This window comes from Rousettus aegyptiacus, unplaced genomic scaffold (assembly GCF_014176215.1).
Source record: "Rousettus aegyptiacus isolate mRouAeg1 unplaced genomic scaffold, mRouAeg1.p scaffold_m13_p_12, whole genome shotgun sequence".
NCBI classification, from domain to species: domain Eukaryota; kingdom Metazoa; phylum Chordata; class Mammalia; order Chiroptera; family Pteropodidae; genus Rousettus; species Rousettus aegyptiacus.
The window spans coordinates 20,812,088-20,829,832 of record NW_023416287.1 but is presented as its reverse complement, the minus strand read 5'-3'; the positions used below and the strand labels follow the sequence as shown (position 1 = coordinate 20,829,832).

General features: G+C 38.6%; 2 protein-coding genes across 2 annotated transcripts; both read right to left on the bottom strand.

Annotated features, from left to right (window-relative positions):
* Nucleotides 1-6,265: 6,265 nt before the first annotated feature.
* LOC107512860 (beta-defensin 119-like) lies at nucleotides 6,266-13,540 on the bottom strand. Its single transcript, XM_036229867.1, has 2 exons — nucleotides 13,525-13,540; nucleotides 6,266-6,459 (listed from the first exon to the last, which is right to left on the bottom strand). The coding sequence occupies exons 1-2, from the start codon at nucleotides 13,538-13,540 to the stop codon at nucleotides 6,266-6,268; spliced, it is 210 nt and encodes a 69-aa protein (XP_036085760.1).
* Nucleotides 13,541-15,343: 1,803 nt separating this feature from the next.
* LOC107512859 (beta-defensin 121) lies at nucleotides 15,344-16,759 on the bottom strand. Its single transcript, XM_016148792.1, has 2 exons — nucleotides 16,702-16,759; nucleotides 15,344-15,549 (listed from the first exon to the last, which is right to left on the bottom strand). Exons 1-2 carry the CDS (start codon nucleotides 16,757-16,759, stop codon nucleotides 15,344-15,346), a joined length of 264 nt encoding a protein of 87 aa, XP_016004278.1.
* Between the last annotated feature and the right edge of the window lie 986 nt (nucleotides 16,760-17,745).

Sequence of the window (17,745 nt, the reverse complement as noted above, 5' to 3'; positions counted from 1 at the left end):
ATGTTATATATATATTTTTTGTAATACCATGGCTTTATAGTCTGTCAGTGTCTAGAAAGACAAGTCTTTGTCTTGCTTTTTTAAAAAAATAATCTTTTAACCTACTGGTGGCCTTTATTCTTTACTATAAAATTTTAAGTAACTAATCAAGTCTCCAAAAAAATCCTGCTGGGATTTTGATTAGGTTTGCATTAAATTTATGGATTAATTTAGGTGAAAGTGAATCTATGTAATAATTCAGTCAGCCCATCCAAGATCACATCCTCTGTTAGTCTTAGCTTTAAACAAGATACTTCATAGCTGTGCTATATATTTTATTATATTTTCTAGTTAGCTATTGTTGGTGTAAAGAAGTGCTACTGAGTCTCACAAGTTGATATTGTATCTGACATAATTACTGAACTCATAATAATTATAAGTTTGTTAGTATCTTTTTCCCATTATAATCATAATTGCTAGAATGGATGACAATTATATCTCTCTCTTTCCAGTTCTCATACTTGTCTTTACTTTTTTTATTTTTTTCTGTAAACACTAATCAGGTCTACCACTTTTTTTATTAATAAAGGATATTTTATTATTTTTATTTTTCAGTTACAGTTGACATTCAATATTATTTTATATTAGTTTCAGGTGTACAGCATAATGAATAGGCCACTATTATTTTAAACGACAGCAATAATAGAGAGTACTTTTGTTTTCCTGAGCTCATTGGGAATTAGTTTCTTCATTAAATAATATTAACCCTAGAACTTGATACGTAACCTTATCAAATTAAGGAAATTATCTCTATTTCTGCTTTGCATAGAGTTTTTATCATAAGTAAGCATTTAACTTTATCGAATCATTTTCCTGCATTAAATAATATAATTCTATTATTTATCCTCTTAATTCTATAAAGCTGGTGAACCTCATCAAAAGATTTTCTAATGTTGGATGATAGTTTATATTCAAAGTTAAACCATACTTGATCATGATGTATTTTAATACACTATTGAATTCAGTTAGCTAATACTTTAGAATATTTTTAAATTCCTATTGATAAATGAACCTATAATTTTCTGGTTTTTGAACCACAATACACTAGCCTCATAAAATGACACAGACAGCTTTCCTCTCCCCACTCCCCACCCTTATCTATTTTCTGGAACATTTTATGTAAGATAGCACTTGGATCTTCTGTGAAAGTAGTAGAATGCACCTTTAAATCATCGAGGATAACAGAATTATTCTCAATAGTCAAAAAGTGAAAGCAATCTAAATGTCCATTGAGTGATGAATGGATAAACAAAATGTGGTATATACATGCAATGGAATATTATTCAGCCTTAAAAAGGAAGCAAATTCTGATAAAAGCTACATTGTGGCTGAATATTGAAGACTTAATGCTAAGTAAGATAAGACAGCCACAAAAGGACAAATATTATATGCTTTCACTCACATAATGTACTTAGAATAGTCAGATTCATAGACACAGAAAGTAGAATGGTGACTGCCAGGGGAATGAGAAGTGTTCATTGTTAACGAGTAGTTTCAATGTTGCAAAATAAAAGGAGATCTGTGGATGGATGATGATCATGGTAACACCACAGTGTGAATGTATATAATGCCTCTGAACTACACACTTAAAAACGGTAATACACTTAAAATACATGTGTCAGGTTTTTAAACTACCATTTCAATTCCCAAACACTTATTGATTTTTTTAAAGTTTATGTTGTCTTCCTGTGCCATCCTTGGAATATTTTTAGGAATTTACACATTTCATTAGGTTTTCAATTTTATTAGTGTATGATTGTTAATTTTTTGTTATTTTTAATATGCTATATCTATTTTTATTTTACCATTTCACCATACATGTCATTTTTATTTTTCTCTTTTTTTTCCATAATATATCTTTCTGGAAGTTTTCTGATATCATTACTTCTGGCTTCATTATTTTTTGTTTTCTTATTACCCTTCTAATCTAAGTTTTATTTTTTACCATATTATTTGATTTCCAAATACATGGTATTTTTAATTCTAATTTTATTGCATTTAGTTGGAAAACATGGAATGTATGATATTAAACACATGGAGTTTAGTGAGGGTTTTTATAGCCTGAAACCTTGCTACATAAAATGTAGTCCATGGACTAGTACTATTGTCATCCAGCGAATTGTTAAAAAAACAGAAACTCAGACCCTGCCCCACATACTGAATCAGAATCTGCATTTTAACAAGACCTCTACTTGATTCATACGCACATTACGAAATTTAAGCAGCACTGGCCTAATACCTAAGCAAACCGAAACCTCTCAGGTAGGAATATTTAGACTACTCTAGCGTCCTAGTAATATTTCTTAATCAGAATCCAGGTACATAGATATTCACTTTATTATTCTTCTTTAAACTATACGGATATATTTTATATACTCATTTGAACATATATTTTGCAGTAGAATGTATGCAAAGAAATTTAACTACAGTGGAGTATGACCAAACAAATAACTCGATCACAGTGTCAGTAAGATGAACTTTATGTGAATAGCTTCACTCAGGCCCAGGGAGCTTCCTTGTAACTAGCTCTAATTCTTTGTAAACAACAAGTTTCTTTTCATGTATAGTAAGGTTAATCTCACTTACAGAAAACTCAAAAACTTGGCAGATAGGCGATTAGGAACAGATATTTTTAGAAACATGGTATTTACCAGCCTTGTAGCCATAGTCTAATTATGACTTATGTAGTTGTTATGGGATATCGAATATACTATCATGTTTGTAAAATGGAGAGCATCAGAAACCTAAAATCAGTGGTCTTTCCTTTTATTTTTCAGCCTATCATGGGAAAAAATGCTCGCAAAATGGGCGCTGCAAGAAATCCTGCGGTGCTAACGAAGAAATAAAAGAAGGATGTAAAAATCATCGAGTTTGCTGCGTTCCTTCAGTCCCCAGAAAGAAAAAGCCTAAGATTGTTACCACACCCCCGTATCCAAGTCCTATGGATTCCATTGTAACAGTAAAGGAGGCTACAACCAACTTTGAAATAACCAGGGATTTAGAAGATGGAAGTTCAGCTGCCACTGCCAGAACTTCATCAAAGCTCGTAACTGCCTCTCAGCTGTCACCCACCCCTGGAGGCAGAGTGACGAACTAAGGCATAATAAAGCACTGAAAATACCACAATGACACACCCTTCATCAATGTATGATTCTAGATAAAAACAACTTTGTAAGGAAGTGTAAAAATTCCTCAAATTGTCAATGATAAAATCCTCCTTGTTTTTCTTGAAATGTCAAATTATTTCCATAACAAGTTTCAATCTATTTTTAGTGTCCCTTGTTTGCTGGTGACCTATGCAGAGCCTTAATCACTTAGTTAAGCATCCCAACACTAGTCTTTCTCTTTGTCCTTCTTTCTGTCTTCTCAACAAGTGGTCTGGGATACCAGGGGTATCCCTTGTGTCAGCCCTGCCTCTCGCTAGCAGCATAAATTGTTACAACCAAATGCCCTTTCAGAGAGATCCATCCAATATAACCCTACCACACACCTCATTGTTACAAATCTAATCTTGCTTTTTCTGAAACCCTGACCAATCCACCAGTTAACCCATTATCACTGTCCATGAATTACTATAGATCCAAACCTTAGGCCATTCTTCCTTCTATGGGAAGGATTTCCCTTACTCACCATCTAATTTCAGGGCCACCTCTCAATCAAACTGTAATGCACCACTTCTGGCTGGTGCTAGCATATTATGTAAACCACTCCACAAACCTGCTCTTGCTTTTCCCTCCTTTGTTTGCTAACCATAGGACCTCGTTGTGACACCATTAGTATGTGATGAAGGAGAGGCAATAAAGCAGGTACCATGGGCATTTGAGCCACCTGCTCCTGCAGTTTTTTTATGCTTTTCAGACCTCTTAAGTTTCAGTTTTTAATATACCATTTCCATCTAATGTTGGAATGCTTCTTGACAGGGGTCAGATAGTACCCAATTAATGATGGAAAATTCAAATCTAATCAATTTATTTTTCAAATTATTATTAAAATTAGTATCACTAGTAATTTAACGTTTGAAGTCTTTGAAAGTCTGAATCCTAGTCTGTGGTTTCTGCTAGACTTAACTCACGGTGCCTTATTGCCTTGTATGTTTTGTGATTTGGGGCTCTGATCTATGCGTTTACCTTGGAACCTAATCTGAGTAAATGAATTGAGTCCTGACTCAAAGATCCACTCGTTCATTTCTTTCTGTCAGACATCTTTGACACTACTAGTTTGGGACAACTTTAAGCTAAATCATCAGCTTTTTTATTTTTTTCAGAGCATCCATATTACCATGAGTTCAGACGAGGAGACAATGTGAAAGCCAGCTTGAGGATGTAAATTCTCAGTGGAGATTTTTCTTCTGTGTACTGAATAGCAAAGTCCAAGACCAAGAAAGTGTCCTTGAAATATCTGATGAAGGAAAAGGAATGTTGTATCTGTTTTATCCTTTAACAGCATATGTAACACTTTCAGCTCCGTCATTTATGTAGGAGTCTTCTATTATACTCACATATTTTCAGACCCTAGGCACTGTCTCCCCTCTTTTGCCTTCCTCAGCTCCCACTCCCATGGCCAAAGCTATGGAAACCAAAGGTCACGTTCACCTGATTCAGCAAATGCTTTCAAGACAAAAGCCAGCTTCAGTTACTGCCTTCAGAAAAGCACCTGGCTTCATTTGGCATTAAAATTCTTTACTTTTCTTGCAAAGCTGCCGATGCTTAAAGAATTCTTTTGTATATTTTAAATAATTTATTTTAGATATTTTCAATGGAAGGGTTAATATGGGGTTTTAGACCATTATTCTGCCAGAAACCGAGGTCCAGAACCAACATTTTTCTCTAGATCATAAGCTTTATTGTTGACAAGATGGGTGACAGAACAAAAGGGAGAAAAGATCATTGTCAAAGGATGAAACTGTCACTCAATGTCTGAAACAAAAATGCTGAAACGATTGTTTTCTTAAAAAAGAGAGAGCCGTGCTGGTCAGGCACAGGCTCATTCATCAGAGCAAAGAACTGCATTTACATAGAGTTTGGGGGAAGCCCCTTAAGAGAGTGGTGTTTGTAACAGATGTGGAGATGGGTCGATGAAACCTTAGAAGTGTGTTCACTGAAGTAAACCCAGTGCTGACTGACTGACTTTCCGAGTAGAATGCTATCACCGAAAATCTGTCTTTCAGATGTGTATTCACTGAAGCCGGTTGTCACTAATCGATGAGGAAGTTTTAAAACCTTTCAAGGTATTTACTTGTTATGGCTAGAGAACTGTCAGCCTTTTCCTAAGAACGAGGAGAGTTTTTGTTGTCATGAGAGAATAGTAACCTCAGGGAATGCCATGCCAGAGGAGGAACTCCAAAAGATAGTGGAAAAAGAACAGCCTAAAAGTTAGGAGGAAAACAAAGAATGGAGTCACAGAAGCCAACCAAGTTAAGTTTTTCAAGGAGGTTGGAAATGCTACCAAAAGGGAGAATGTAATATAAGTCAAGCATCATCCGTGAAACTTTCCAAAAGGAGGTCCAGTGATGACCTTGGCCAAGGCCAGTTCAATAGAATAGTGAGCACAAAAGCAAATTGTAATGAGTTTCCAAGAGGTAGAGAAATAGAGAAAGGTAATTGGCAGGTGTAGTAGTTACTCTCCTTTTGACAAAATTTGGAATTAAAGATGGAGAAAGAAATAAGATATTAGTGGAGAAAAAACATAAAAAGTAATAGTAGAGTTTTACTTTAAAAAGCTAGCATCATTTGTAATTGGAGGCTCAAACATGCTAGATTTTCAGGAATCAAAAAGAACGACCATCTAGTTTTCCAATTCCTTCCACAATAATCACCTGACTTAACCCCGACAGGACAACTTATTCTACATTACGATGGCTGGTTAAGAAGTTCTTCCATTGGCTAAGACATATTTGTCTGTAAGACTTTCATCCACTCTTGATGCATGTATCCCACTAATTCTGGTCCCCCTCTGAACTCTGCGTATCACAGATTATGTCGTAGCTCTGCCGAAACCCTTCAACCTTCCTTCAGTGGTTTCATGTATACTCTCCCCTCTCTTCCTTTCACTCCGGTTTTCTAGCCTTCTCTCTTACAAGACTGGATCCAGAAGGGGACAGATATCTCACCACACAAATCCCAACCTCAACATAATTTCTAAAGGTTGAAAGACAGACAAGAGTGTCAAGTGCATGAATTTTAATGAGGTATATTAACAGTAGGTTGAGGATGGTGATCACCAGCACTCAAGATATTTTTGGCCAGCTGTTTTCTTGGCTCCAGTCATTTTTCCCCTCTTCGCCGGAAATGCTTATCCTCATATAAGACTGGAGGCAGCATGATTGATAATTTCTACAATACAAGTAGGGATGTTCATCCTTTTTGCAAGAGGTTCTACAGATTCCCATGTTACCCATGCATTGAAGGACGTGACGTTTGCCTGGCCAAAAAAAAAAAAATTCAAATAGTTAATTTCCACTTAGCAGCAACATAGACTTGACCAGTCAGAGAGCATAGTTAAAACATAAAGAGCTAAAACAATAATGAGATACTGCTGGGCACCTAATAGAATGATGAAAATCTGGAGCAAACACCAAATTCTAACGAGGATGTGGAACAACAGCAACTCTCATGCATTGCTGGTGGGAATGAAAAGTGGTGCTGTCACTTTGGGAAACAGTTTGGCAGTTTCTTATGAAACGAAACACACTTTTACTATATGAACCAGCAATTGAGTTCCTTTGTATTTACCCAAAGTATTTGAGAGCTGATGTCCACGCAAAAATCTGCACACAGATAGCTTTATTTATAATTGCCAAAATTGGGACGAAACCAAGATGCCCTTCAGTAGGCGAATGGACAGATAAACTCTGGCACCTTCAGACGATGGATATATTATTCAACACTTAAAAATAATGTGCTATCAAGTCATGAACAGACACAGAGAAAGCTTAAATGCATATTGCTAAGTGAAAGAAGGCAATCTGAGAAGGCTACATACTGTATGACTCCAACTACAGGATATCCTGGAAAAGACAAAACTATGGATACAATTTAAAAAAGTAGTCATGGATTAGGCTAGGGAGAGAGATGAACAGGTAGAGAGCACAGAGGGTTTGGGCGGCAGTGAAAATGCTCTCTCTGATACTACAAAAATGGATTAATGTCATTAAACATTTGTTCAAATACATAGAATGTACAACACCAAGAGTGAACCATAATGTAAATTACAGACTTTGGGTGATTATTGTGTTGATGTAAGCTCACCACTTATAGCAAATGTACCACTCTAGTGGGAGATGTTGATAATAAAGGAAGTTGTGCACTAATAGGAGCAGAGAGTATATGAGAAATCTCTGTACTTTCTTCTCAACATTTCTGTGAACCTAAAACCCATCTAAAAGTAATCTTTCATTAAAAGAAAAAAAAAAGAAATCCTTTTAAAAATAAATAAATAAAGGCTGCTATGAACATTCATCATTTAGTTTTTGAAACGAAATTTTCATTTATCTGGAATAAACGCCCAAGAGTGCATTTTCTGGGTAGGATGGTAAGTATATATTTGGTTTTTTAAAAAGAAACTGCCAAACTAGTTTTCAAAGTGGTTGTACCATTTAAGATTCTCACCAGCAGTGTATGAAAGACCCAGTTCCTCTGCATCCTTGCCAACATTTGGTGGTGTCGCTATTTTTAACTTTAGCTGTTCTACTAGGTATGTAGTGGAATCTCACTGTGGCCTTACTATACATTTCTTTAATTGCTAATGATGTTGAACATCTTTTCATGTGCTATTTGCCATCCGTATATCCTCTTCAATGACATGTCTTTTCTTGCCTTTCACATTTGTGAAAAGTCAAGTTGGTTGTGCTCATGTAAAGCTATTTCCGGGTTTCCACTGATCTATGCGTCTATCTCTCTAACAATATCACACTGTCTTGACTATTTTAGCTATATATATGTCTTGAAATCTGATACAATGATTCTTTCGACTTTATTATTATTCAAACGGTTTTCTTTTTTTACCTATTCTCATTCTTTTGTGGATTTCTTTACAGAGAAGATGTAGACATAATAATCTTGTCTATATCGACAAAAAATCTTACTGGGATTTTGATAGAAATTGTGTTGTGTGTCTATCAATTTGAGGAAAATTGACATTTTTTTAGTTGTCAATCTATAAACATAGTCTCTTAGCATATTTATAATTTATAAACAATCTATAAACATGGTATATCTCATCATTTATTTAGATCTTTGGGGTTTTTTTTTTAAAGCATTATGTAGTTTTCATCATACAATTTCTGTAAATATTTTAGTAAATATACACTTAAGCATTTTATATTTTTGGCGTGATTGTGAATGGCATTATATTTTTAATTTCAGTGTTCACACGTTCAATGATAGTATGTAAAAATACAATTGGTTTTTATATGTTTACCTTGTATCTTGTGAACTTACTGAACTTACTAGTACTAGATATCTTTTAGATATTCCTTAGGATTTTCTACATAAACCATTATGACATTTACACATACAGACCATTGTATTTATTCCTTTCTAATCTGTATGCCTTTTATTTTTGTTTCTTGCCTTAATAACTAGAACTACTCAGTGTTAAAAGGAATCATCTGTTGATCTACACAATTTGGATGGATTTCAAGAGCATGATGCTGAGTGGGGGTGGAAAGCCATACTCAAAAGATCACATATGACTCTATTTATACAACAGTCTTAAAGTGACAAAATTATAGAGATGGGAAACAGATTAGTGGTTGCCAAGGATTAGAAACAGTGGAAGAGGGTGGGGTCAGAGAGGAGAGTTTGTGCCACTATAAAGAAGTAGCAAGAGGGAGATCTTTATGGTAATAGAACAAGCTCTGATTCTTGATCATAACTCTATGCTTGCAATAAAAGGTCACAGGAGTGTGCACACGCATTGCACCAAAAGCAGTTTCCTGGTTTTTATTTTGTACTGTGGTTATGTAAAATACAACCATTTGGAGGTAAACTGCATGAAAGGTACATGGAACCTCTCTCTGTGCTATCTTAGCAACTTCTTGTAAATGCATAATTATTTCAAAATAAAAAGCTAAAATAAAAAGTTTGTGAGGATATGGAGAAAAGAGAACCTTTGTGCACTTTTGGTCGGAATGTATATTGGTGCATCCGCAAGGAAAACAATATTGAAGTTCCTCAAAAATTAAAAATAGAACTACCATATGATACGGCAATCCTACTGCCTGGGTATGTATCCAAGGGAAATGAAAATAGGATATGGAAGAGATGCCTGCATTCTCATGTTCTTTGCAGCATTATTCACAATAGTGGAGATATGGAATCAGCTTAAGTGTCTATCGATGGATGAATGTATAAAGATGTGGCATATATCTACAATGGGATACTATTCAGCCATGAGAAAGAAGAAAATCTTGACATTTGTGACAACATAGATGGACCTCAAAGGCATTATGCTAAATGAAATAAGCCAGATAAAGACAAATACTGCATAGTACCACTTATATATTAAGCCTAGCAAAAAAATAAAATCAAAGACACAGAGAGTGGGTAGCAGGGGAAATGGGGAGGGGTTGGTAAAAGGGACGAATTTTCAGCTATAAGATGAATAAGGTCTGCGAATCTAATGTAACATATAGTTACTATAGTTGATAAACTGTATCATATATTAAATTTTTTAAGAGAGTAGAATTTAGTTATTCTCACCAAAAAGAAAGAAAAAAAGAAAGAAAGAAAGAAAGAAAGAAAGAAAGAAAGAAAGAAAGAAAGAAAGAAAGAAAGCAAGCAAGCAATTGTGAGGTGGTAGATGTGTTAATTAACCAGAAAAAGAATCCTTTCACAATGTGTATGTATATCAAATCACAACAATGTACACTTTAAATACCTTACACTTTTATATGTCAATTATACCTTAAGCTGAAATTAAATAATTAATCAAAAATACCAATACATGAAATAAAATAAGGAGCCATAGAGCGGTTAATAGAACAAAATTGAAATCAAGAAAGACAAAAGGAGATTTAAATTTGGGTGGTGAACACACAATGCAATAAACAGATGATGTATTATTGAATTATACATTTGAAACCTATGTAATTTTATTAACTAATGTCGCCCAACAAATTTAATTTAAAAAAATAAAGTGGAAACAAACCACACTGGGTTCAATTCCAAACTTCTGCTTTATCTGTGGTGTAAACTTGAACGAATTTCTGTACTTCTCTCTTCTACCCCTTTCTCATCTGTGCCATGTAGACTGTAGTAGTCCTTAATTCTTAGAGCTATGAATATTAATAGCTTAATAAATGGAAAGCAATTAGAGACTGGCACATGGTAAGAACAAAGTAAATATTAACTATTATTGTTGTTTTCGTTAGCACATAAAAGTCCTTTCTGAAGGAACTGTTTCTGCCTGTGCTGCAAATATGAACACAGTTTGGGAATAGTCTCATGAAATTAAACAGATGTTAGTCCCTCACTGATAGCCAAAGATTTTTTGGAGGTTGTGCACACAGGAACTGTGCAGACACACAGTTCCTAGTTTGTAGTAAGCATTCAATAAATGTCAGCCATTAGCTCTATTACTATTTCTCCTTGGTATTGAAGTCAAAACATGAATGATCCCTTGGCTGGAAAGAAAATAAAAATAATGCCCATTAGCATTTGCTGAGCACCATTTGATGTACGTTAACTCATTAAATCTTGCCTATAACCTTCTTATGTCTCTATTTCTTTTTCTTACATTATGAAATGGAGGCTCAATGTTCCGGCAAAGGCCCCATAACTGTTAGACACAGAGGTAGACCTCAAACTCCTCTTGTTATGACTCTAAGCCCTACTCTTTCTAGTGGACAATGCTGCATGCTTTACCTGTGGGACCTGGTGGGGAAAGGTTGGTACTTCACTGGAGAAGGACAGCTGGAGACATGGCCTTGTATTGTCTTCAGTGTCAAAACTGAACTTCTGAACCTCGCTGTCAAGGGCCTCTCATTTATTCCACAAATGGTTATCAGCACCCAATTTTTGTCAGACTTCATACTTAGTACTAGGTACATAGGGCCCCTTATGTTCAGAAGGGCTTAATACAAAGTCTAATGTATACTAGACACACACACACACACACACACACACACACACACACATATCCTAAGCCTTTGCATTGAATGGAAGGGACCTACTCCATTTTATTTTAAACAAAGAACATATGTTGCCTAAGCAAAAGATGAGGAGAGATAAGGAGGAAATATTTTTACTTCTGCGGAGCTGGGGCAAGAGTCAAGGATGAATTCCTCATCTAAGTATAAAATATAACTTAGATTATGGGTACTGGTATACAGAACAGAAACTGAATTGAGCTTCAGTTACACCAGCAGGCACGTATATCAATCCCAGGAAAGCTAGATCAGGTACTCAGTCTTCCCTGCTTCAGGGTATCCACACTAACCCCAAAGCTCTTGTCAGGGGCTTTGCAGCTCCAAACACCTGCCCTTCTATTGACTCCATGTCACTCTGCATCACTATTCACTCAGTATCACCTACATAGATTTAATATCAACTTCGATGTTACCTCAGCCCTCTCACCAGAAGTCAGAGAAGACCTGCTTATTAATCCCAGCATTATATTGAACCTACTTATGAACACAAGTCCATTTTTCTCTTTGGGCCTCAGTTTTCCATCTGCGAAATGGGGAGATGGGGGAAAGATGCCTAGATCAGATTCTCACAGTTTGAAGGCTATCAGGAATGAAGGAAGTTTGACAGGGGAACTAGGGGCCTTATCTCTCAAAAGAATAATCTGAGGGAATTTTCAAAATTTCACATGCTCAGACCCCAAGTCCAGAGATTCAGGGGTTAAGTGGCTTCCAAGTCCTTTTCTCATCCCACCATTTTGTCACTCTCCAGGGTTGTCTATACCCCATGTAAAGCATGGAAGAGGTTCTTAATAAATGCTGTTGACTAGGTAATGCCTCATAATAAGTTAATTTGGTGAGGGCATGAATGGCTGTGTGTGTATAGCTTAACGCAGGCCCCAGATATTGGGGAATGCTTAGACTCTCCCAGACCACTTCTCCCACTGTGAAACCTATGTGTTTTAAGAGCAAACTAACTTATGGATAAGAACCAACTTGAGCAAGGCCCAAGAGCTGCTTTGCATCCTTTCTGACACTCCCAGCCAGAGCCAAATATACTTTACGTGGTGGTCTTAGGATCCCTAAAGCCCAGAAAGGATCCCACCCTGATTCATTTCTGACACATCAGCCATTTGTACCCTTCCCCTAAATCCACTTGTGCTCCCAGATATGAATTCATGGTTCATCTACTCATTCACTCAAGAAATACTCTGTGTAAGCACTGAGCTTAACATCAGGCCTACGGATATAAATAAGATGTTGTCTGAATCCCTAAGGATTTATATCTGGTATGTGGATGCTTGGGGGATTGGTGGGAAGGGGTAGTGACTGAAATAATTACACAATAATGTGATCTGAGCCATACCTTCTTAAGAGTGACACTACATGAAGCCGATCAGAACTCAATTTTAATATAGTGTGACCTTGGCTTATTATATCACTAGATCTTGGTTTCCTCATCAATAAGATAGGGATAATAAGAGGATTGTTATAAAAATGGAATGATTCCAGGCCCGTAAACAGCATGCACAGTGCCTGAAACATAAGTGTTAATGAGAAATATTATTATTATAATTTTAAGAAATAGCGAGACAGAGTTATATAAAGGTTTTCATGAATATGGGCATCATCAGCCTTTGAAGGGTGAGGAGATCATGACAGAGATGAACCTGGTGACAGGGACAAGGTGCAGGGGACCCATGAACAAAGGCAATGTAAAGGGCAGGACAGGATGTGGAGAGTGTTGGTAGAGCTGAAGAAAAAGTCTGTGAGTGGCAGTCATAAGGCATGAGCTGATCCACCAGGCAAAGGCCTTGAGTCTGACCCTGGGCAGTGAGGAGCAAAAACTATCTAGGCAGGAGAGCAACATGGTCATGTGAATTTCCTAGAAAGAATCCCTCTGATAATAAAGAGTAATGCAAAGAAAATCTGGAGGCAGGGAGCACAGCAAGGAAGTATTTTAGATAGTCTCACCCAGAGCCACAAGTAGCTCTCATATGTAACCTGAGAGTCCACAGTCACAGACAAGCAAGCATCAAGACTAAAGCACAGGTTAAGCATCGTTTGCCTCTGAAGTGGGCTTGGAGGTAGGTTGTGAGTCAGAGCAAGACCCAAATTCCCAGCACAACACTAACATTTTGGGGTTCTGGGTCAGGAACACGAATGGAGGCTCATCTGAATATTTAGCAGTTATAAATCAAACTAACAAATGGAATAAATAAAATACATCTTATCACCTTAATGAGATACCCCTTCATGATAATCTGAAAGGTCAGATCTGAATTTATATTTTTGGATTCTTCAGAGTTTCACGTGGGAACACAGCATCATGATGGAAGCTGGGTCAGCCCACAGCCCACCTTTCTTCTTGCCCATCCCCAGCTGTGCCCCACCCTATGAAGTTCTCATACGCACAGACATGGACACTCCAGCCTGAACATGTAAGCTCTCCCCACAGCCCCTGCAAAGAGGAGTGTCCTCTGATACTCCTCCTGCCTAGGAGTACACATACAGTGTGCCCCACCCTTCAGGGGTGGTTTTAAGGAAAAGGCCCATGCAGTCCCAGGAAGCAGACACAAGAGTTCTTTGGGAAAGGAACTGCAGGCCCCGACTACTCAAAGCATAGTCTAGGACAAGGTGGAGAGGCACAGTTTATAGGTGGATATATTTCCCTAGCCCCTCACCCCATGGGGAGGGACTTAGCCAGCAGAAGCCCAGAGTAGAATCAAGTTTAGAGTCGAGTGCAGGGCGAGTCTCTCTTTCCAGAGTCTAAGGGTGGAAATATCGAATTGAGAGCAAATTACCTCCCTGGATCAGAGCAAATTCCTATCTGTCTCTATGTAATGTACCGTGCTTTACAGATTACTCTGTTCTCTGACCTCACTGCAGAGGACACAATTCAGGGGTGAACACCTGTGTTGGAATAAAGAGACCTAGAGTATTTAAGATAATATTGCCTGGGAAGACACCGAGGTCCTATAGATTTCCAGTCAGAATTCTCAAATGTTCCCCATGAGTGAGACTTCTCCCAGGCTAACTTCTTAGTTCAAATGAGACAAGCTTCTGTCTCCCTCAGAGTTTAACACAGTTGGAAGACACAGAGTACGTATTCCTTAAATGCTCAAATAAATCAAAGGACAATAACAACAGCTAACATTAGCAGGGTCTTACTATGTACTTGGCACTGTGCTCTATGTTATCTCATTTCATTCTTACCTCATCCTGAGACAGAGTCTATTATTCCAATTTTACAGATGGAGAAGTTGATATTCTGAGAGGTATATGTACACAGAGTTTAACAGTGGCAAATGGCAAGTTGAGGCGAGCGAATGAATAAATGAATCCATGAAAGAATTTAAAAGATGAAAAATAAACAAATTCATTTATGAATAAGTAAATTCATGTGCTTTATCTTTTTTTCTAGCACTTTGAAACTTTCCAATCCTTGGGGCTATGTGCTCATGAACATCAAAAACATCTCAGCCAGGGTGGCTCCATAGTGTAGTGGTTAGCACATCTGCTTTACACACAGAAGGTCCTGGGTTCACGCCCTAGGTGGAGCCATGGACCAGGCCCTGGTGCACCAGGGCCCCCCCCCCCCGAGTGCACCAAGGGCGCTAGACCCCGGGTGCACCCCACGAGTGTGTAGGAGATGCCCTGCCTCCAGAGATCCAGCTCTTAAGGGGAAACAGCAACATCCATAGGTCATGGGTGGAAGGGGGGTATTAAAAAGAGGGGGAAACAAACATCTCAGCCAACTTACCTGGATTTGGGCTCTACTTAGTCCCTGTTCACCTCCAGTTCTTTCACCCTCAAGATGGACCAACTCTCCCAGCCCCAGGGTTCTCTCACTCTCTAGGTATCTGCTGCGCCTTTAACTGTCTCAGCTTTCCACATTTGCTTCTCTGTTCACTCCTGACTCAAAAGCCTTTCCTGTAGCTAGAAGATGAGGAACTATCTTCCAGACTGTAATAATCACCCCCCGGCCATGGCCCAGCTTCAGTGATCTCTCTCTGCTACCTTTTAACCCCTATTTTACCATCCCTTCACCCTCAATCCATCTGGAGCATCATTTCTCATGATTGACAGGCACAAGAAACTTATTTGTGAGTTTTAATGGAATGTGGGAACTAAAGAGTCTAAAGCAAACTCATTTCTATCCATGATTCGCATTTATCTTCAAACTCTGTTGCCAGGTCTGGCCTTATGTTTTACTCGTCTAGTCGGCCGAGGAGTGGTCCAAGGGAGTATTCCATCAAATGTTACTGGTTCCATTGTTAAGTAACGACTAAGGACACAGCACCGTTTACGATTTGAGCAGCGTGTCATACTCTCTTCATCATTTTTGCACACCAATCGGCATTGTCCATTCATCCAACAGTTTACTACTGGGCATAAGAACAGATGTTAGTAACCCTTAAGCAGAGAGACAAGAGAGGAAGCAGAGGAGGAGCAGGAGGACAGAGGATACGGGGAAGGAGAGTTGAGTCAGTAATACTGGATCCAGTCCCAGGAAAAGAGAGAAGAGATCTTGAGAGGGGAGAAAACTGAAACAATTATTCCAAAATTGGGAACTCCAAGGTTTTTAGAAAAGCCTTTTATCAGACATCCCACACTTCTCTCTTCCCATCCCCCAACCTCCTACTCCTAACTTTGAAATCAATTGTTGCCAATGAAAGTCCAACCTAACGGAGCTTGGGAATGATGGGAAAAGGACAATAAACACCTATAACATTAGGAGAAGGAGGAGACTCACCCACATTTTAACAGAACTGCTCCTTGTTGACAGCCTGGCCCTGTCTAACTTAAGCCCCACAAGCCCCAGGTCTAGCTACAACCCCATCTCTAATCCTCCCCATATTCACCTAATTCAAACTCAAAACCCAGTTCAGTCTTAATTAGAACTCCTAACCTCGTCCAGCTTAATATCCCTTGAGTCCCAACTCCAAGTCAAACTCAAACTTAATCAAGCCACCAACCTCAGTTCTAAGCAGTAGTCCTTCATCAAGCTGAACCTCTAATAAACACCCTGCATTATCCAAAACCAACTCTCAGCCTCAGCCCAACCCCTAGTCTAATCCCCAACACCAGCTCCACCTACCCCAAGCCCCGTCCCTTCACAAGCCCACCCCAAATCATCAGAGAAGCCCAACTCCTCACCTGCAGCTCATCCAAATCTTCACTCCAACCCCTAGGTCTTTCTCCCACATCACGACTAACCGCCAGCCTTCAATCTAACCTCCCAAAACTCCCAAAACTCTCCAACCTGCACCCAACTCTTCACCCCTCAGCCTACTCCCAAGATCCCACCAGAATCCCATCCTGCCCTTAAGTGCCAGATGCTCCAAACATCTGTCATCTCATTACCTTGGCAAAAAACCATCAGAAAGAAATGTGGACATAAGATAATCATGGGAAAACCTGCCAAAGCCACATGAAATGAGGAAAAGTTTCAAATGCAACCCACAGTGAGAGGGAAAGGGAAGGAAAGAAGTTCACAACCAGGATCCCAGACACTTGAGAGAGACCCAAGTTACCTGATACTGCTGGTTCCATGGCCAGAAAGATGGCAAGAAACAAAAATAGAAGCTTCATGGCTGGCAGGTCACAAGAGGAGGAGGTGACTGTGTTGCCAGGGATGGAAATAGAATTCTCTGCAGCAGGGATGAGCCTCGCTTTTATTGGCAGGGCCGTGGGCAGTGAATTATAGCAGGAGAGGATTTGTATGAGATCAGCCAGGCCAAAGGACAGCAAAGCACAAGATGAGCATGTGGGAAACTAGCCAGCACCAGTGCCAAAAGTGGCTTCCCTCCCTGGTAAGGAGATACGCAGATTAAAGGCATTTGGCTTCTAGGGACCAACAAAAACATTAATTAATACATAAATACATATCAAGAAACATTTAATTTAAAAAATAAAAACATTCTCAACTTTCTAACAGAAGAATATACACATGTATGTCTTTCTGAATGCTTGAACTTGTCAATCTCATTCCCAATTCAGGGGCTTAGCATTTGTTATTTGTTCTTCTTGTAAAGTCTCTCCTTCAGCCCTTCCCAAATTTGGCTCCTGTTCATTATTCAGTCTCATCCCAAATGTCACCTCCTTGGAGAGACTTTTCCCGGTCACCCTAGATAACCCCTCAGGGAGAAGAGAAAGAAGGGAAATGAAGTGTGCATCTTTCCCTGTAAGGACCCCACCCAGGATCTGGGCACATCACTTCCAGCCCATTGGCCAGAGCTCATTCAAATGGTCACTCTCAGCTGCAAGGTAGGCTAGAAGTATTTTCCGTATCCTGGGCAACCATGGTTAACTAAAATTCTGGGATCATCTTACTAAGAAGAAGAGGACAGATACTGAGGAAGAGCTAGCAATTTCTGACACTCCTGGCACCCTACAAGTGCTCAAGAAATATTTGTAGAATGAATAAATAACATACATTGAGTAAGGCTGTGAGAAGTGATCTAATGGGGAAGCAACCCAAATCCTTCTAGAGTGTAGAGAAAGCACGTGAACTGTGCCCCTTCAGTCAAGCTATTGAAGGCTAGGCCTCGGGCAGAACCTAAGAGACTAAGAAAGGA

What these genes read in the sequence shown, in the direction of transcription:
- LOC107512859 (XM_016148792.1), bottom strand. Translation starts at nt 16,759, where the DNA reads ATGAAGCTTCTATTTTTGTTTCTTGCCATCTTTCTGGCCATGGAACCA. An exon ending in CATGGAACCAGCAGTATCAG is followed by an intron (nt 15,550 to 16,701) that starts GTAACTTGGGTC and finishes TATGCCCAGTAG; the next exon opens with TAAACTGTTGGATGAATGGA.